General features: G+C 31.7%; 1 protein-coding gene across 1 annotated transcript in view; it reads right to left on the reverse strand.

The window, feature by feature from the left end:
- Nucleotides 1-1672: 1672 nt before the first annotated feature.
- The window catches only part of LOC139498390 (transmembrane 9 superfamily member 1-like), a 59563-nt gene continuing 38761 nt past the window's right edge, over nucleotides 1673-22474 (reverse strand). Inside the window, exons 12-15 of the mRNA XM_071286777.1 lie at nucleotides 21818-21928; nucleotides 5701-5863; nucleotides 4613-4804; nucleotides 1673-4052 (exon numbers count right to left, since the gene is read on the reverse strand). Of these exons, the coding sequence (XP_071142878.1) occupies nucleotides 3851-4052; nucleotides 4613-4804; nucleotides 5701-5863; nucleotides 21818-21928 (668 nt within the window). The 3' untranslated portion in view covers nucleotides 1673-3850. The remainder of the gene's footprint in view (nucleotides 4053-4612; nucleotides 4805-5700; nucleotides 5864-21817; nucleotides 21929-22474) is intronic.

The following is a 22474-nucleotide window of genomic DNA, read 5'->3' on the forward strand; positions in this document are numbered from 1 at the left end:
CTACTGTTGCCTTTTTTTAAATAACATCTATCCAATGTTATCATCTTTTTTACATAACAAGAGTTGGGTTATGTTTCAAATCATCATGTCTGTCTGGGATGTTGCAGATGTTAGCTGTAGCCTGTATGATAAAGAAACAAGAATTTGATATTTTGATATTTATTTACCAAGAAACAAGAATATATCTCATTCAACAAGAAATTTGTAGTTAATCAACACTCAATACATATCCTTATCTGTTTTACATAACCTTTCTAATGAATGAATTAGTTTTCAGTTATTATACATATAAAATGTAAGAGAAAATTGAGAATAATCTATATCATCCAGCATAGGAAGTTTGGTGAAGATATCATTTTTTTTTAAACAAGAATAACAATACTTTAAAAGTTATTTCAGATTCTTATGACGGTATGATTTATGAAGCGAAAGCTTGATTTAATTTCTACTATAAATGCCAATTTAAAATGCATGCATGATCTTCCTATATTAACAAAAATTCAACACTATACAAATAAAAATTTCAAACTGATTTCAGAAAATTGTTCGAACAAAGTGTGTTTTATAATAATAAATACTATATTAAAAATAAATCCCTAGCTTGTTTTACAGATTCTAAATTTTCACAACAAGTTATCTTGATGAGGAGTAATTATACCTAATATATGACAAAGAAGATGTGAATACAACAATGAAGAGGAAACAGCAATGATCAGAAACAATTTAGAGTTATCTCCTCTCTGACAGATATGATAGTCTTCCTTTAGTTAGGGACGACATCAAAAGTTCAATGTAGGATAAAAAACTTAATTCACATATTTTTTTCGCTAACCCCCCTACCCCCCTTCTTAACTTAATTTGGGAAAAATTGATTTACCTATATGGATATATGTAAAATCGATTTTAGATTAACAAAACTTGCAGCAATGTTGACCCCCCCACCCCCAAACTATTCGATTTAAGTTTTTTATCCTACATCGATCTTTTGATGTCGTCCCTTACAAGAGCACAATCATTTGTGTATATTTTCCCAGCAATTTCCCCCCTGAAGATGGTACTCAGAATAAGATCTTGTATGATTCCTGACAGGAGGATACAGGGTTTGATTTTTTTTTAATTAAAGGCTTATCCATTTAGGTAAAAAAAAAACCAGACATTTAAATTAATAATCAAGAAAGTGTAGAAAATATAAATAATTACCAAAGTGAGAAAATACAAGCGAGTCATGCAATTTAACTTTTCCAGCAAGTACAAGATTGGATATCCTTTATATCTATGCTTTAGGTCAACTTTTGCTGCAAGAATATATACCTTTTTTCTGGCTTTAAATATAACACTGACATTTCTGTTAACAAAAGTGCAACCCATATTTTTCTTGTTTGTTTATTCTTCATAAAATAGAATATGGAACGAGGTACTCTAGTACCATATAGGGATGCATAAAATATAATGGTTCTCTTGTAACCTTATACCTAAAGGCAGAGAGATACAATTTACAATAGTTTTAAAGGAGGCTCATCTACATTCAACTAATTGCTAGATTTTGTAATCATTTTTTTCTGATTAAGAATATCATACATTTTCAACATGATTGTGTTTTATGATATATTGATTATTGGCTGGGAATAAAACCAATATTATGGAATTTGAATCACATACATAACATTGAAAATAAGAACAGTCAGTATTTATTACATTATTGCAGTGTCAAAACTAATTTTCAGACACAATTCAGATACTGGCATTTCATGAGCATACTTCAGTTGAGTTTCAGAAAATAAATTTTCTTGACTTATATCCAATTGTATTTGTATTTCCAAGCTTCATGCACAGACAACTTTGTATTTTGCAAAGGTATATATATTTGTGACATGTTAAGGTTTACAATTACACTTTGAGATGCTCCCTCTATTAAACTGTCATACCATGCAAGCAGAATATATACATGAAAACCTCGCCATTCTGACCTTTATTAATCTACATAACACAATTTGATTTGAATGAATAATTTTATACCATACAACTTTCAATCTCACATCACAGAAAAGCAGTTTGATATAAAAAAAAAATCAAAAAATTATTGAAAAAAGTTCTGCTTTATTTAAAATGACACTCAGTAATCATTGTTCTCAATATATCACATCTGATAAAAAAAAATTATCACCAGATAAAAAAACAATAAAAATTAACTGAGGAATGTTCAAATCATGCCAGTTAAATATATTTTTTAACTTGCATTAGGTGCACTGTGTTTTGAAAAATGTAAGATTCAAATGTCTTATTTTTTTTTTATTGTAATTCAAATGTACATGATAACCAAAATTATAAAACAAACGCGAAAAATAATATTATGGAATTTGAATCACATTTCCCATGATGCATTGTTTTAAATTTAGTGATATTTTAATTTGTAAAATTTTGTCATTGTATAGAAAATCTGTCTTTATAGGTGCATTACATATAAATTGAGCACGACATTAATCTTTTACAATTTTTTTTTTCATTTTTAACATATTATTTCCTTGTGACTTACATACAATAAATTTTATATTTTTTTACAATATTAAATGATAGAAAGATAAAAAAAAAAAGAAATGTAAGAAGATTATGATACTTTAATCATATACAGGCTATTTTTTTTTACCAAAACACGATTGTCTCCCCCTAGTATATACACAATCAACTTTCAAAATAACAAAACAAAATTCAACAAACTCATAAACAAACACTCTATCACACAACTTAAAAAGCATTAATAACCCTAAAAATAGCTTTTTCACCAGTAAATTATAAACAGGACTAATTTATAAAATTGTTAAAAAGTTTAACAAAAGTTATCTCCCCTTCTATATGGAGAATTCTTGCCATTACTAACAAACTGAACTGAAATCTGCATACTAGATTAAACAACTATTTTTCTAGATCATACATCTACTTGTACAATACTTTAATGTAAAGATTTTTTGTTTATTTATCGAGTCTATTACAAATATATGAGGAATGAAGTTCTACGATGTATTTAGGCATTTATTTACTAGGCAAGAATGAAAAACACCAGAAAACATAAAAAAAAACAGTACAAAATAACTGAAAATATAGATCCACAACAAAATTGTTTCCTATATATATATAATATTAGTCCCACAATGTGGTAAAATTGTCATAGATAGTCACCTTATCTCCGTTTAAAATATTTGCTACCCACAATTCCAAGGCAGAATATGTGGTAACCAAAATTTTTTGGAAAATCTTACAGAAAAGTTTACATATAAAATCCACATAGCTTATTTCTTCAATACAAACCAAATTATTAAAAATTGTCCCCAAACAGGTACCGGTAGGTCTTATAAGATTTTTTTAACATTTTGTGTAACCATTTAAGAAAACTATCTGTGACAACTTTATCCAAAAGAAGAAGGTTTAATAGGGATATTTTTTGGCCCCTTCAATTGAAAAATTAAAAAACTTTAATATATTATTACATTTGGTCTGCAATATTTGTATTGCGGCTTCAAACTTCTTCAAACTGGTGTAAGACTGAATAAATTGCCAAAATAGTCTCATTTTGAGATTGTGTCATCACTTTTTAGAAAAGAGTAACAGTTTTACCCCCAAAAATGTCTTGCTTCAAGACTTAAATTTCATAGAGGTTAAAATATGTAAAATATCATTTTGGGTTCAGCTGTTGGTCATACCTATCTGGTCCAAAACCTACGTGAAAGATGGTCATTTATGGTCAAAGATGCAATTTCATGGACCAAACAATGGCTCTTATCATACCCCCTCCTTTTAATACATAAGGAATAATCATAACAATATGAAAAAATAAATATCAAATCTGACATCAGCATCAATCCATTTTCAAGTTGACATAAATATATCTAACAAAATTCAATGACGCAAAAAATGATACTGTTCCCAGCATAAGGAAGAAAACATAACATGTGAGAAATGTGTAGCCGAAAAACTCAATTGTCTGCAGGGCACCGGACATGTTGGATCTCTTGAAGTAGTAGAACATGGCATACAGAAAGACAAAACATCCTGTGGACCTACAAAATAAATACAACACAAATAAAATTTTATTTATATTTGAATTCCTGTAAATATATGATCAACAAAAAATTTTGGATTCATGCAATACATTACATATATTAATCTTTAATAAAAGTTTCATAACAATCCTATGAGAAATGTAGACATGTGACCACTTGCAATGCAATTTTCCATATAGTTAATATCTCCTTTAAATATGGACGATTGGCACTGATTTTCCAACTCATCAATGACACTTCTGATGTAAATATTATTATTTGATATAAATTTCATAAAAATCTACCAAGAAATGTACATGTAAAAGTTATTACAAGTTAAATGGACTCGCATTATGGGGTATGGGCTTTGCTCATTGTCAAAGGCCGTACAGTGATCTATAAGTGTTAATTTCGGTGTCATTTGGTCGCTTTTAAGGAATTATTTCATTGGCAATCATACCACACCTTTTTTTTTGATATTCACAAACCATTGAACATGGATCTGTAATTTCTATTTCCCCTAAACCATAATGTGCGACGGATAAAAAATACCATGCCATCTTACAATATATACCTACCCAGCACTAAATATAGACCTCCACCACCATCGGTAGTCCTCGGCTGACAGCTGGAAGTAGGTCAGTGCTATTGATATACAGGCAGTCACACTGATCAATATACCGTACACAATGAACAAGATACCGTACAAGGTGTACTGCTCTCGTCCCCATAATGTGGCAAATATATAGTACAACTCCACCGATATAGCACTAAAAAATAGAATGAGAAATAAATATAGTATAATTCTACTGATAAAGCACTGAAAATAAAATAAGAAACAAACTGATACAACTACACTGATATAGCACTGAACAAGAATTTGTCCCTAGTAAACGGATACCCAATGTCATTTTCTATGTTCAGTAGACTGTAAAATTGTGGTAAAAACTTTAATTTGGTATTTTAAATTGGAAAGATCATATCATACGGATCGTGTGTACTAAGTTGCCAATTGATGATTTCAACTTCATCAAAAATAATCTCAACCAAAAACTTTAACCTGAAGCGGCAAAGACAGACAAACAAACGAACAAACAGACAGCGGACACACAGACCAGAAAACATTATGCCTATAAATGGGGCATAAAATAACATGAGGAACAAATTTGCTATGTGTCTATTGTGTTTTCGTTAGCTTTTAATCTATCTGGTTAGTAAAGCTCTATTCAACTGATTATTCTGATGTTGTACTGGTATACCGCTGTCTTAGGTTAGGGTTTTGCTGTATATTATATTTGTTTCTAGCCATTTGTTTTGTACAGAAATCAGACCGTTATTTTTCTAATTTGAAGGTGATGTATAGCTAACTATGCCTTATGGGTTTTGCCCATTGTTGATGGCTTGTACTGTGATTTTTACTTGTTAATTTCTCTGTGCAATAATAATGTCATTTAATCTCTGGTGGAGTGTTGTCTCATTGGAAATCATACCACATCTTTTTATCATTGGCAATCATACCTCATCTTCATACTATTATATATAGTACAACTCCACTATTATTGTACTAAAAAAATCATGTGTCAAAAATATGCTCTAATTTCACAGATTTAACACTGATGAACCTAATGTCGTAAAACTCCATAAATGAAGTATTTCGTTAAATTACCTAAATGGTAAAAATCCTCCCACAATGCAATGGGCAAATGATGATCTGTACCACGGAACACTGGGGACCTCTCGGGGGAAATTTTTTGTGCGGCAAGGTGCATCAAATCCTGTAGCCCAATTTTTACCGAAGATTCCACCAATAATAGTTAATGGATATCCAACTACAAATAAAAAAACAAATCATATCATTTAATTGTATAATAAAATATTGTAAATTTAAAAATTATTGCAAGGTTTTTATTAATGCAAATAATGCCATTGGGTGATTCTTGCAATGATAAGAACTCCCATTCTGCTATCTGATCAATATTTAAGAATTGAATGCTTCTTTTTGTAACTTCATTGGGGTGTAAAAGCATTGACCGAAGTACATTTTGTATGAATTGCAGAAGTGCTTCATACTTAAAATGTGCGCATGGTTAACGCTTTTACAACCCTATGAAGTTACAAAAAGAAGTATTCAACAGTTATAATTACATTTTTTTAGCAATGATCATGAAAACACGAATTTTAATACTGTTTTATTGAATTCACCTGTGCACTTTATTGTGGGACCACGTGTTATCATGAATGAAAAGTTTTATTGAGCAATGCAATTGCTTACGGAATAACACGTGATGTGCAGTTAGCCAATCAGAATAAAGTATCATAATGAAACATACATCTAATATAATTATATAAGTATGCAGATTTTCGTTAATTTCACAAAAACTACCGGTAATTTCACATTTTTGTTCATTCTTAAAAAATCGCAATAATGAATGCACCCAAACATTTCTAATTTACAGTATATGTGTTCAGATATTTGTATAGCATTAATCATTATCAGAAACTTGTAGACAAACATGTACACATACTACTATCAACATTTAATGAAAACCATGTGATCTGTTCTCTTTCAATTGTAAATTCAAGCAAACTCAATTGGCAAAATGCCCAAATAAAAAAATTAAAATTGAGGGCATACAACTATTATTATCTTTATGTCAAATTAAATACACTTACTTTATTGTTTAAAAGGATAAAAAGGAAAGGAAATTTGAATATTTTATCTATGTAAGCTTCAACTCTTTGAAAATAATTCATTTCAAAAAAATTTCATGATTTCAGAAAAAAATTTTGCTGTACAAATATCATAAAAATTGGTACAAATAATCTTTATATATAAATCAAGCCAAATGTCATTTAAAAAAGAGGGGTCCATGTACTCGTTTTCAAGCTTATGATTAAAAGCAGTTGAAAAATCCATTTCCTGATATTTCACATTTTGACGTCACAAAAAAATAACATTTCACGTTAGGTACGTCATTTTCTCCCCTGTAACTGTATCGTATGCCCTTTAGAGAAATGGCAAAGTCTTAACTTTATTCGGGAAAACTAAAAATATAATTTGAAAGGAAAAAAAATCCAATAAAACAGAGAAAACAATAGGTCAATAATCACAAATGATCTGTATAAAGTACTTTTGTCAAGTTTGGTTCCATTCAAAAGTCAACAGTTGAAAAAAAACTTTTCAATACACACACAAACTGTAAACTCTGAACAGGTGGACAGGGCAACAACAAAATGTCTCCAAGGGTGATATCTTTTAATATCTCACGCACACAGTTTCTTTTTAACATTTGATACTTATATATCGAAAGCTGTCAAAATTGAACTGCAATATATTTTCTCAATCTAAAGTTCAAATTAAAATTTAAGAATGTTTTTAGCGTTGAAATTGCTGTTGAAAATTAAATAAAAAACTGTAAAAAACTCATTAACAGAAATACAAAAATAGTTAGTACGTCCATACTGGTATGAAAATACGAATATTTGTCTATTTAATTTTAAAATTTGATGACAAGTTTCAAAATTGTCTGAAGTTTAAAGAAATGTAGTATCTCCTTCATGCTCTGACTCCTTGTCTGGGATCAAGATGTTTTTTGGTCCTTTTTAGTTTTATAAACACTTAACATTTTGTATTATCTATAAGTCCCTTCCAGATTTTCCTCTAATTTGTTCATATAAAAATAAGATGGGGTATAGTTGCCAATGAGACAAATCTCCACCAGAGACTAAATGATAATATAATTTTTTCAACTGTAAATGACAGTATGGCCTTCAAAAATGAGCAAAACCAAATACTGATTGTCAGCTACAAAAGTCTCCAAAATGACAAATTCAAAAAATTCAAACGAAAAAATTAATGGCAGTACCGGTAGTCAGTTTTGGTTATAATGAATGTGGTTTAAACTGCAGAAAGGAAATAACTTTCGTCTATCCGCTGGCATTTCAGTATATGGGAAACATTGATGGTGTGAAACTGTCTGCATCTTATGACTGGGTTATTCAGTAAAAGCTGCAGCTAAAAACTGACTGGCAAATGACATTGCATGGTGTGAAATTGTCTGCACTAAAATATGGAAAATTTGTGGCAGTCGATGCTGCAGCTGTTAACCTATCTGCACTGACATCTGATGACTTAGTTTTTCAGTTGACGTTGCAGCTGTAAACCTGTCTTGCAAATAGTGTTGCACTATGAAATTTTATTGACATGGTGTGAAATTGTCTACACTGACATCTGGTGACTTAGTTTTAGTTAGCATTCAATACTGCAGTTGTAAACCTGTCAGGCAAATGACATCGCATAGTAAAATTTTATGAGTTGGTGTGAAATTGTCTGCACTCACATCTAAAGACTTGGTTATTCAGTTGAAAGTGCTGATGTCAATCTGTCTGGCAAATTACATTGCACTATGTAATTTTAACATGGTGTGATATGTCTTCACTAACATCTGACAACTTTGTAAGCAGTTGATGCTGCAGCTGTTAACCTATCTGCACTGACATCTGCTGACTTGGTTATTTCAGTTGACAGTGCCATTGTAAACTTGTGTGGCAAATGACATCACATAGTGAAATTTTATTGATATGGCGTGAAATTGTCTGCACTAACATCTGATAACTTTGTAAGCAGTCCACACTGCAGCTGTTAACCTATCTGCACTGAAACTTAACGATTTGGCTATTCAGTTGACACTGCAGTTATAAACAGGTCTGGCAAATGACATTGCATTGTGAAATTTTATTGACACGGTGTGAAACTGTCTGCACTAAGATCTGATGACTTTTGTAAGCAGTTGATGCTGCAGCTGTTAACCTATCTGCACTGACATCTGATGACTTAGTTTTAGTTAGCATTCAATGCTGCAGTTGTAAACCTGTCTGGCAAATGACATAGCATAGTAAAATTTTATGAGTTTGTGTGAAACTATTTGCACTGACATCTGACAACTTTGTAAGCAGTTGATGCTGCAGCTGTTAACCTATCTGCACTGACATATATGGACTTGGTTTTTCAGTAGAAGCTGCAGCTGAAAACCTGACTGCCAAATGACATTTAATGGTGTGATATTGTCTGCACTTAAATCTGAGAACTTGGTAAACATTCAATGCTGCAGCTGTTAATCTATCTGCACTGAAATCTAACCACTTAATTATTCACTTGACTCTGCAGTTATAAACCTGTCTGGCAAATGATTCTGCACTATGAAATTTATTGACATGGTGTGAAATTGTCTGCACTAAATCAGACCACTTTGTAAGCAGCCTGTGCTGTAGCTGTTAACCTATCAGCACTGACTTAGTTTTTCAGTTGATGCTGCAGTTGTAAACCTGTTTTGTAAATGACATTGCATAGTAAAATTTTATCGCCATGGTGTGAAACTGTGTGCACTGACATCTGCTGACTTGGTTCTAGTTAGCATTCAATGCTGCAGTTGTAAACCTGTCAGGCAAATGACATCGCATAGTAAAATTTTATAAGTTGGTGTGAAATTGTCTGCACTTACATCTGACGACTGGGTTGCATTCAATACTGAAGCTGTTAACCTATTTGCACTGAAATCTAAAGACTGGTTTATTCAGTTGACATTGCAGTTATAAACTGGTCTGGCAAATGACATTGCATATTGAAATTTAATTGATATGGTGTGAAACTGTCTGCACTAACATTTACTAACTTGGTTATTCAGTTGACACAGCAGCTGTAATTCTGTCTCGCCAAATGACTTTGTATAGTGAAATTTTATTGACATGGTGTTGTCTCTAACACAGGCAAATGACATTGCAAAGTGAATTCTTTTTTCACTTACAGGTTGATCTGGTCATGGTTGGTCATGAAAAAATCCTGTCTGTCGGTACAAAGCATATTCTATCATAGCCCTTTAGGGTGGGGTTTTAAAGTAAGGTTCTCATCAAAGCATGTTCACAGCCATACTGCTTTACTCCAGTCATCACAGTGATTTGACGCACTGTGAATTCATTTATTTTTGTGGGTACCAATTTTTGTGGATTAAGGAAAACTTACATTTAATAATAATGAATCCATGTTATTTAAAATGTTGGGTTTTTGTAAAAGTTGGTATCGATCCTTATAATGAAACTTACATTTAGGTGGATGTACAATTGTTGTTTTGCCTAAGTCTGCATTCAAGACTATAGAAAATGTGTTATTTGTTGAACATTTTATTTTCATGGTTCACCTGTACCCATGTAAATTGGTATTTAAAGAATAATAATGAATCCACATTATTTAAAATGTTGGATTTTTAGTTGGTATCAATCCTTATACTGAATGAATTCATTATTAATTGTTGAATATCAATTTTTCAATGAGAATCTGGATAGGGGTGAACCCAGGGACTTTCCATACTAATTGGACAGGTCACTTATAACGATGTCTATACAAATTATCAAACTGATCTCGGCCTTAGCTGATGTCACGTGACTTTATAGCAAATCATTTCACATTTACGAAGTGTTCTTCATAACTATATGTTTAGGTCTAACAGAAAATCGTTTTTATGAAATTTTATACATTTTGTCATAGCAAAATGCCGTTTTTTTTTAAATTTCTCGGACTGTTTTTTAAATATTGATCTTTGAACTTTGAGGTATTTGTTCGTCGAATTTTCAGTAGCCGGCATCTTGTTTGATATGGAAACCATTTTACACAACTGGGATGTCATTAAAACGATACATCTTAGTTTATTAATTCATCATTCTTTCAAAATCTTATATTTTTTGTCATCGTAAATGGCTATTAATCAGATTTTATATTAACAAATAATAATAATCATATAATTACAATGAACTGTGAAATACAAAAATAACTACTAGCATCGTATATCAGGGATACGAAACTAAGTTTATTGTTGGATGGAAGCTTTAAACTGGCGGCTTAGTAATCAGTTAAAATCAATGAGATGAGTCCAATTAGTATAGAAAGTCCCTGGTGAACCACAAAATTAAATGTTCAAGGAATAAAAAAAATTCTATAAGTTGATGACTTTGGGAAGATCAGGAATTAAAATATCCACGAACCTATTAGTTTTCTTTAGTCTACGAAAAGTGGTACCCACTAAAATAAATGAATCCTCAATATTCTCATATGAGTTTACAAAGTAGAAGGTAGGCTTGGGAAATTTTTTTTGAAAGTCATCAGTGCTCCTATCCAAAGAATCATCTTCATAAAAAATCCTTCTATTATCACATTATTCTTATTGTTTTGCACTTAAACTCTTGTCAGCCAATTTGAACCTATATTTCAGACTTAATGTGGAATTCACAAAATTTTCATGGAGAATTTAGTCTAAAACAAAAGAAATCATCGCCAAAAAAAATTAAAGAAATTCTAACATTTGAGCCTATAATTAAGTTTGTGTGAAAAAGCAATTTTTCATTCAATTTAATGTTTGTAAACCTTAGGCCAACTAAATTTAATTAGTAGATTTTCATCCAAATTTTTGAAAAAAATGGGGCGGGTGGGAGGATTTTATTTTTTATTTCATATCAAACCATCAAAACGTTTCCTTCATATATGCAAGAGTAATAATAAGCTTATAGCATGTATTTACATGTACAAGGAATCGTACATAATTTTCCAACTTCTTAAAATTAATATCTCTGATTGGCAAACACTGTTCTACATGTACATGATCATGTTGCCACTTTAAAAACCTATTTTTTTTTTTAGTAAAAGGCAAACACATGGAAAAATGCTCTCTTCAGTTGGACTAACTACACCAAGTTACTTTTGCTTTCTTAGAATGAAGCAAATATGCATTGGTATGCAACACAAGAATTATGAGTACAGAATAAAATGAAAATTCAAACAGTGTTGAAAATAAAAGGGTTGGTGCTTTTAAGATTCGTATGCATGATGCCAATATAATAACAATGTAAAACATGAATTTAACAAAAAGAAGAAGGTGTTTAATGACTCTATTGAGGGTATTGGGGCAGAGGTTGTTTGCTGTTTCTCAACAAAAAAACAATAGCCATGGGTAAATCTAAGTGTCTGTTTGCCGACTTTTTGAACTCAATATATCTCAAAAATCTAACAAGTTCGAGCTTGTGTCAATTGTTTTAATCCAGTCATTTTTGTACCAACGTGTTCCACAATTCTTGAGCTTGGGATATCATTCACAGTCCAAAATTCCTGACACAAAGTCATTGGCATTGTACAGTATCAATAATAATTTCCACGGTTTTCTAATCATAGAAATTTGTGTCATGCCGCAGCGATTTACATTCTTGGAACAGCGTATTAATCGTAACCCGAATATTTTATGCCCTTCCCATAATCAATCTCTATTCTCGGTAGATGATGTTGTCATCATAGATCTGTAGAGTCATTCTAAATTACTCGAAGAAATACGAAAAACGAAAATTGAAACAGGAAGTTTTGAATGAAACGAAATCATTGACGTTTACCGGTAACGGAAATGAACAAAATCCGGAAATCGTAAATTTTTCAAAATAAAAAAATTCGGGGCGGGACGATTTCAGAGGGGCGGGCGGGGATGAAAATCTATCAATTAATTTTAATTGGCCTTACAAACAAAAACAAATTATCATAAAAATAAAAATTTGTACCATTTGAGATCCTATATTTAAGTTTGTGTGACAAAAATTAATTTCATTGAGTTTTTGTGTTTAGTAAAGAGGGGGGATAGGACCTTTATCGGGACTCCGGGATCGGGTGTTTTTAAGCTCGGGATTTCGGGATTGACTCTTTCGGGATCCGGGAATCCTTTTTTTCGGATTTCGGGACGTCGGGATTTACTTTATTTAAATTCGGGACCTCGGGATTTCGTTTTTTTAAGTCCGGGATTTCGGGATCAGGACCCCTCCTATCCCCCCTCAGTAAACCTTATAAACAAAAGAAATTATGGTAACAATTTGTGAAACCGTATTTAAAAATTTGTGTGAAAAAAACCTTACAAACAAAATTTATCGTATAATAACAATTTTTTTTCTACCATTTGATAACCTATGTTTTAGAGTTTGTTTGAAAGATTTTTTTTTCATTCCATTTGGTGTTTGTAAAACTTACAAACAAAATTTATTGTAAAATAATAATTTGTTTTCTACCATTTGATAACATATGTTTTAAAGTATGTGTGAAAAAAACAATTTTTCATTCAGTTTGGTGTTTATAAAACTTACAAACAAAATTTATCGTAAAATAACAATTTGGCCCTTGGGGAAACTACTCAGCTAAAAAATTTAATTTTTTGCTCCATGCCTAAACCAAGAGCCTAGCTATGTGCATACTGAAAAGTAGCAAAGTATAGACCCCTGGCTTGACATCACACCAATCCAATTGGAACGATGGTTCAAAATAAATGCATGAGGCTATCAGGAAGCCTATGAGGCTATCATTCCTAGAGGCTATCATGCCTATGAGGCTATGAGGAAGCCTATAATGAGACAATGAGGAAGCCTGTAAGGAGGCTATGAGGAAGCCTAGTAGTGTTGATGTTGAATTGGTGTTGGAATGAATTTGTATGAAATTTGACAGTTTATCCCCAGAAATTCTTGGGGGATGAGTGAAATTTTTGAAACAACCAGTGATAAAATTTCATAAATGAAATGAAATCAATAAACATAATGCTGAGATTGCTACCCCTGTCATGGCAATATTGAAGGTGAAAGGAGGGGTCGGTGGGAGGCAAGTTTTTAGCTAAAACACTATTAGCACTATTAGCCAAGATTATTCTATAACTGCTTAATCTGCATTTAGATAAATGAATACTCAAGGCAGCATACACAGGTTTTTAATACACAACTTCTTAATGGGATACTCCTAAGTGGGAGGAGTTAAAACTGCACCCAGATTAATGTATCAAGAAACAAAGGACAAAGGAAGCCAAATGCCACAAGTGGTCACTAATTAACAAGACATGTATATTTGTATTGGAACTGATGAAATTAGACCTCCTGCTAAGAACATGTGATAAACTTCATATCTAACTGATTGACATATGATAATAAATCTGTTTCATCTCAACAGCAAAGAAAATACACATCCTGGGAAAATCCTAAAATAATGACTACTGAGTAATTAAAATCAAATTATGTATAAACATAACTTATATAACATATAAGTACCTATTTATACAAAATTCTCAGAAATGATCCTGAATATGTTTAATTGTCATTTGTTCCATGTTTGCAATGTGTTCTGATTCTTTGTAAATATTTTTTAGGGTAAATTTATTTCTGTTTGATGTGATGCTGTTCTAATCTTATTTTAATTGTCTTTTGTTTATACTGTATCTTTTCTGTGGTAATCTGTTATGTAATAGGGAAATGTGTGTTAACACCTGAGCAAACATCCAACCTCATATCTTCTTGCAAATTCTTTGACCTGACAATTAAACCATCCTGATCTAACTTTCGGCCCTATATTTTAATTTTGCTAATAAATGTGTCAGTAAACAAAATCCTCAAAGTCACACATAATGAGTTCATATTAATTTCATAGTAATTTAAATAATTTAATTACCCCTGATTTCTTTCAGAACACACTGTTTGAACTCATGATATGTAAAATTAAGGATTTAGTGCTCACATTATTATCAACCTAATTTTCCCTGCTATCACCTATCTTGTAAATAAACTCCTGGGAAATACTGTGTAGCAATGCCATTGGTATTCATGTTTGAATTAAACATAAATCATAATTTAATTGCAACTTTTATTTTATATATATACATCACGATTATAATTTGGCCCTTGGGGAAACTACTCAGCTAAAAAATTTAATTTTTTGCTCCATGCCTAAACCAAGAGCCTAGCTATGTGCATACTGAAAAGTAGCAAAGTATAGACCCCTGGCTTGACATCACACCAATCCAATTGGAACGATGGTTCAAAATAAATGCATGAGGCTATCAGGAAGCCTATGAGGCTATCATTCCTAGAGGCTATCATGCCTATGAGGCTATGAGGAAGCCTATAATGAGACAATGAGGAAGCCTGTAAGGAGGCTATGAGGAAGCCTAGTAGTGTTGATGTTGAATTGGTGTTGGAATGAATTTGTATGAAATTTGACAGTTTATCCCCAGAAATTCTTGGGGGATGAGTGAAATTTTTGAAACAACCAGTGATAAAATTTCATAAATGGCCATAACACAGATGGTAACAGCTGAGTGTCCCCAAGGATTTGTGAGGTTAGGGAGGGGGTACCTTCAATAAAGCCATGAAATAAAAAAAAAATAAAAAAATAATAAAAATAATAAATGTTATCACATAATAATACACAATACATGTATCAAAATCAATTGTCAAACAAAAACAATATCATCTAGAATCTCTGTAAAAAACATGCGTATGGAATATTTGAAAGTGAGCATGCCCTTAAATTCTACCTAACCTACTTTGAGCTGTTTTAATAGATGCTGGCGTTACCCTAATGTATCTGATGTAACTATCTGAAGTCCAGCGCCCTAATGTTTTTATCAAGTGATCTTCTATTTTTGCCTTACCAGCACTTGTAGCTGCCCCAATTCTAAAACTATGACCATTATAATGACTTGAGTTGAAACCACATATATCCAGTACTTTTTTGATACAAGTGATGAAATATTGTCTCTCCAAAGGTTTCTTATCAATGGTTATGAAAAGTGGATCAGTTTGATTAGTAGGAGAAAATTCTTTCCTTATTTGTATATATTCTAACAAAATTGTGTAAGGGCAGATAAGCTGACCTAATTTATGTAGCTGTATATTTATGCCTTTTCTAAAAGGATCAGTTTTTGATTGTTTTAATTTCAAAACTACTAAGTCTGAGTGAAATACAACATCTTCAATACATAAATTAATATGTGGATCAAACTGTGAGGCCTTTGACACTGTAAACTCGCCACATCTCAAAAATCCATAAAATGCGACAATGCATGCAGTTCTTAACATTAAATCAGTAAACTTGGAACAAAAACCTTTTCTCAAACAATTTACAATTTTTTCCAAAATTTCGAAAGTTATTGGTAATCTTATGTGATTTTTTGTTTTTTGCAGTCTTTTTACAGAATTTAAAACATAATCAAGTCTGATTAAAGGTGTATTATGAGCAGATTGTAAGGGATCATTTTGATTACCCTGTACATATTTATACCTAATTCCACATAAATATAATTTAATGGTAGAGTATTGTAAACTCAGAATTTTAAAGCAGTGGGCTATGAAATAAATTAAAATATCCTCAGAAATAGGAGGTAAATTAGAAAATTGAAAACCATTCAATAACATAAAAGTCTCAAATTTTCTGAACCCAGTATCATAAACAGTTCTTGTAGTATTAGCAATAGCACTGTTCCAAAGTTCATTCACTGCTTGATTTAGGACCACATTACATCTGAGCTGCTTGGGCACTTCATTGGATGTTGTGCTGCACTGGGAGCTAGTTTGCGGAATCTGTCTATCTGTAAACGAGATAGAGCATCACTTATATCATTCTGATATCCTGGAACATGTTTGGCACTAAAATGAAAGTTGTATTTACAAGCACACCATGTAAGTTTCCTCATTAATTTCATTATTTGTAAACACTTTGAACGGCCCTTTTTTACTATAGCCACTGTAGCTTCATTGTCACACCAGAAAAGAATGCGTTTTGTTGTCCACTGTGAGCCCCACAGTATTGCGGATACTACAATGGGGTATAATTCAAGAAAAGCCATTGAAAATGTTTTGTCAGGATAAGCAATGTTTGATGGCCATGATGAATAAAACCATTCTCCTTTGAAATATCCACCAAATCCTTTTGTTGATGAGGCATCAGTAAAAAGTTCCATATCATAACTTGAGTAAAATTGTCTACTGTAAAACATGTTCACACCATTCCAGCTGCTCAGAAAAAGTAACCAAAATTCTAGGTCAACACGGCATTCCTTATCTAATTTAACATAATGATGCAAATCATTGACAGTAGTGGACAGCCCTATGAGGTATGAAACAAAGGATCTACCAGGTAAAATGACACGTGAAGCAAAGTTTAAGTGACCCAAAAGCTGCAACAATTCCCTTTTTGTACAAGATTTTTTCCTGCATAATTTTTTGATGAATTCACAAATGCGATCAACTTTATTAAGAGGTAGTCGAGCTTCCATTTTTTCAGAATCTAGAATAATACCCAAATATTCTAAACATTTTACAGGACCTATTGTCTTATGTTTTGCTATAGGAATGTTCAGTTTTTTGAAAATCATCATCATTATAGCCATAGTTCTCTCACCATCAGCATCTGGTGGATCTATGGTTAGGAAATCATCCAATAAATGCAAAATGCTATTAACTTTGTAACTGAAATTTTCTTTCTACCTAACTTATCAGTAGTGTCTACTTGCCTTGATACTTTATCTGGGTAGTCTTGATATGTCATGGAGGTTTGCATAGGACAAAAAGCAGTAGTGTGATCAACCAAATTACAAATTTTGCAAACATTTACATTCCCACCAGCAACTATTAATGAAAGAAGATCCCTATCTCTTTTGCTCCAGTCAACCTTAATCCTTCTCTCCCTTAAAAGAGCTGCTGATTTTGCAGAAAACAATTTATGGTAATCATAAAATCTGTCACCATAAAAATTACTAATATCTATAATCTCATCTTCATAAGCATCTAGCTCTGCTCTACGGTCAGGGTAAACTGATGACATGACCCTCTTAAACTTGCCAAATGCCTTAATGAATTCTTGAATTGTGAGTTTTCTATTAAGACGGGGATCTGGCTTCCCAGAAATATTTAACTCTAACCCATTAGCTGCAACAGAGTGAATTTGGGGAGTTTCATAGTTTGGGATAAGCAGAGATGCCAAATTAACATCCTTACCGTCAATGATTTGCTTTTGAATAGAAGGAGATATAATGTCCACATTAGAATATTCATCCGAACGCACTCCACATGAAACATTTCCAACTTGTGGTCCTGAGATGAAAGATGCATGCTCTTGTGTATTTCCATGTTAAACAGTATTATTTCCTCTGTTAGAAATTTCACTCCTATTCCCAATCCCTGCATGGTTGTACCACTGTTGAAGGTTGAATTCGCAATCTCTACCTGTGTCATGAGTACAATTGTCTCTGTAAATTAGCTGTTTAAAGGTCTCTTGAAGTCCTTCAAAACACTGAGCTATGTTCCTGTCTGTTCCACCATTTGAAACACTGCTTCTGTGTTGATGCACTGATTCTGCTAAGGTAATTGGAAGAGTGCTCTCTGGTGAGGAATCTGTGTTAATCTCATCACTAACGGTGTCTGTCTGTTGTGTCTCTAAAGATGTTACTCCATCAAAACAATTCTCTAAATAAAGTTGTTTTAACACTTGTTTTGACATACCAGAAGGTGTTCTTATCCCCTTTTTGTTAAGTTCTTCTTTTAGTTTGTTTATTGTCCAATTAGAAGGGTTATTAGAATCCCATTGGGTCTCATACGGAGAACTCCTAGTTTTCCTTCGAACACCTTTTCCTCTGCCAGACATTTTGTTGTCAGTTAATCCAAAATAATGTTTATTGTTTCAGGTTATATAGTTTGAATTATATTTAGTTGTTTAAAAACTGTCATATAGCTTTTGTAAAGTAATCCAAACACTGAAAGTTCAAGTTTTTAGCTAAAACACTATTAGCACTTAATCTGCATTTAGATAAATGAATACTCAAGGCAGCATACACAGGTTTTTAATACACAACTTCTTAATGGGATACTCCTAAGTGGGAGGAGTTAAAACTGCACCCAGATTAATGTATCAAGAAACAAAGGACAAAGGAAGCCAAATGCCACAAGTGGTCACTAATTAACAAGACATGTATATTTGTATTGGAACTGATGAAATTAGACCTCCTGCTAAGAACATGTGATAAACTTCATATCTAACTGATTGACATATGATAATAAATCTGTTTCATCTCAACAGCAAAGAAAATACACATCCTGGGAAAATCCTAAAATAATGACTACTGAGTAATTAAAATCAAATTATGTATAAACATAACTTATATAACATATAAGTACCTAATAATATCCTATCCCAAAAATTTACACTTTTTTTCTACCCATTGACAACTTATACTAAACAATTTTTCATTTAGAACCTTAAAAACAAAATCTCAATAATAACAACTTCTTTTCTACCAATGCAGAACACTTTTCAACTAAAATTATGAGTTTTTATGAAGTTAATAATTTTTCATTGAGTTTAGTCTATGAATAATTTATCTGTTGACCAAAAATATTTTTCACAATAATTAAAACACTTATTCTATACCAATAGAGAAAGGTTGATATGTAAAATACACAACTTTTCAATGAATTTTGTGTTTGAAAACAATAACTAGAGGCCCAAAAAGGGGTCTGTATCCCTCACCAGCATCTAAAACAATGGCCATTTTTTTGTAAAATCATCATTAAAGGGGAATAACTCTATCATGAGTTCACTGACAACTTTAGTCCTTTTCATGTATTTGTAGATTCTATTGGTGATCATTTTATGTTTCTAAAGTTTCTATTTATCTATCACTGTTTACAAGAGAATAGACAGTTTCTATTTATCTAATATTGCTTGTCAGATATTCAGCAAAAACGGAAAAAATTGGTAAAAATCGTCATTTTAAGACAAAAACTCTAATAATGAGACGACTGAAGATTTCAGCCATGATGACTTATTTGTAGATCTTGCCTTGCTTACCATTTTTGCTTTTCACAGTTTCTGTCTTTTTATTATAATCAAAAAGATAACAGACAAAAAATCAAAAAAATTGTAAAATTTACCATTTAAGGGCAATAGCTACTAAAGAAAGTCCTCTGACAGAGTGACTTAAGTATTTAAAAGGTAGAGCTCAACATTTTGAACTTCTTTGCCCCTGCCAGATTTTCTCTATTTATAGCAGTTTTCAAAATAATAAGCAAAAATTGCATTTTACAAAACAAAAAGTCATATCTTCAAAATCAACACTTATTTGCTACAAATTGATCCAGATCTTATATTTTAGATTCACTGAGAAATAAATAATTTTTTATTGAAAAAAAAGATATGAAAAAAATTTCAACAATTGACATATCTTTTATAACAATTGAGAACGCTTATTTACGAGTATTTGTTTACAAAAACAACTTTTAATTGAAAAGCTCAATAACAAAATTTCCAAAAAATGTAACTTCATTTCATCCTATTGTGAATGCATATTTACGAGTATTTGTATTGTAAACAATTATTCATTCAAAACCTTGAAAACAAGTTTCAAAAGATAACACTCCTTTACTACACATTGAGAAATCTTATTTACAAGTATTTGTTTAGTAAACAAATTTTCATTGAAAAACTTAAAAACAAAATTTCAAAATATAGCACTTCTTTTCTACACATTGAGAATCTTTATTTACGAGTATTTGTTTCGTAAACAAATTTTCATTGAAAAATTTATAAACAATATTAAATAATATAACACTTCTTTTGTACCCATTGAGAACATATATTAACGAGCATTTGTTTACAAAAACAAATTTTCATTCAAAAACTGGAAAACAAAATTTCAAAATATAACACTTATTTTCTACCCATTGAGAACATATATTTACAAGTTTGTTTACAAAAACAAATTTTCATTGAAAAAACAAAATTTCAATAATTGACACCTCTTTTCCAAGAATTGAGAACTTCTATTTACTAATATTTGTTTGGTAAATAAATTTTCATTGATAATCTTGTAAACAAAATAAAAACAAGAATGTGTCCTCAGTACACGAATGCCCCACTCGCAGTATCATTTTCTATGTTCAGTGGACCGTGAAATTGGGGTAAAATCTTTAATTTGGCATTAAAATTAGAAAGATCATATCATAGGGAACATGTGTACCAAGTTTGAAGTCGATTGGACTTCAACTTCATCAAAAACTACCTCGACCAAAAACTTTAACCTGAAGCGGGACAGACGGACGGACGGACGAATGGACAGACGGACGGACAAACGAACGGACGGACGCACAGACCAGAAAACATAATGCCCCTCTACTATCGTAGGTGGGGCATAAAAACCACTTCTTCTATACTCATTGAGGACGTAAATTTTTAAGAGTATTAGTTTCATTGAGATACAATAAATAACACATCTCTTCTCCCATTGAGAATGTATGTTAATAAGTTTTTATGGAATAACATTTTCAATAAACTTGGGTGTTTTATAACCTTATAAACAAAAATATCCTATCAAAAATGTACATTTTTTATAACAATCCAAAGTTTTTGTAAAATAAAATATTAACTTAATAGTTTTGCACGCAACTTATTTTTAAATTGATTGATTGTGTTTAACACCACCTTTAGAATCCTTGGCTATATCATGGCAACCAGTTTGCAATGGCCTACCCAGTGGGAAGGTTCCAGAGTTGGAACCCCCTTTTTTTTGGACGATCAATGCATTTGAATGGGGACATATAGTTGGAACCCCACCTTTGTTCTGGGTTGGGACCCCCCTTTTTATTAAATGTCTGGATCCGCCCCTGATTTGTTTTGATGAAGGAAACCAGATTACCTGGAGAGAACTCAAGATCTTCATAGGAAAACTGGCATTCCTTGTCAATTAAGATTTGAATCAAACGCACCTTGCCACCAGCAGGGTTCAATTCAAACTCATAAATGACCTCAGTGTTGTCAATCTACTGATCACATTAGATGACCTACTTAGACCTCTTGGCTACCAAAGTCCCTTTTTAAATTCTTTTTAATATATACAGTATTCATTTGTTTTTTATAGAGAAGTTTCGAAGAAATACCGTTGAAAATTGACACTTACCAAATACCCAGAGGCACATTAATAATACAACTGTCTGCCAAGGTAAAGCTTGCGTTGTACCATAACCCCAGGCAACAGAATTTACAAATGCCCATACCATGAAAAATGGCGCTGAAATAATAATAACAATAAGATTTAATTGCTTTCTCTTAATTCACTTCCTGGTTGCAAATTTTCAAAGTATAAGTAATTTTTTTTATTTCCAGAATGATTACATTGTGCTTTTTAATTATTCCTTGTAGAAAAATAACAGTACAAGGTCAAACCAAATTTATTTAAACTTACATATCAGTTCTTTCTATGTTATTTTAGTTGTGAATGTTGCTCAGTCTTTAGTTTTCTATGTTGTTTTTTGTGTATTGTTATTTTTTTTATTGACTTTTGCTTATTAGGCCAAATAAAAATATATGTGTGGTTCCAGTTACATACTTTTGAAAAATAGGGTCGGTAGGTCTTTTTATTTATTTTTTTTCTAAATTTTATTTTGGATTGTCAAAATCCGGAAAAAAATTGTGTTTACCGATATTGTTTCCAGTATTATACATGTCAATACCTGAAGTCAGCCATTTTAAAAGTGTTTGGTTGCAAAATAAAGACAGTCATTTACCTTTTTAGTTAATTTTGTTGCATTTTGACAACAAATTGTTATGAATTCTT

This window comes from Mytilus edulis, chromosome 12 (genome assembly GCF_963676685.1).
Source record: "Mytilus edulis chromosome 12, xbMytEdul2.2, whole genome shotgun sequence".
Classification (NCBI taxonomy): domain Eukaryota; kingdom Metazoa; phylum Mollusca; class Bivalvia; order Mytilida; family Mytilidae; genus Mytilus; species Mytilus edulis.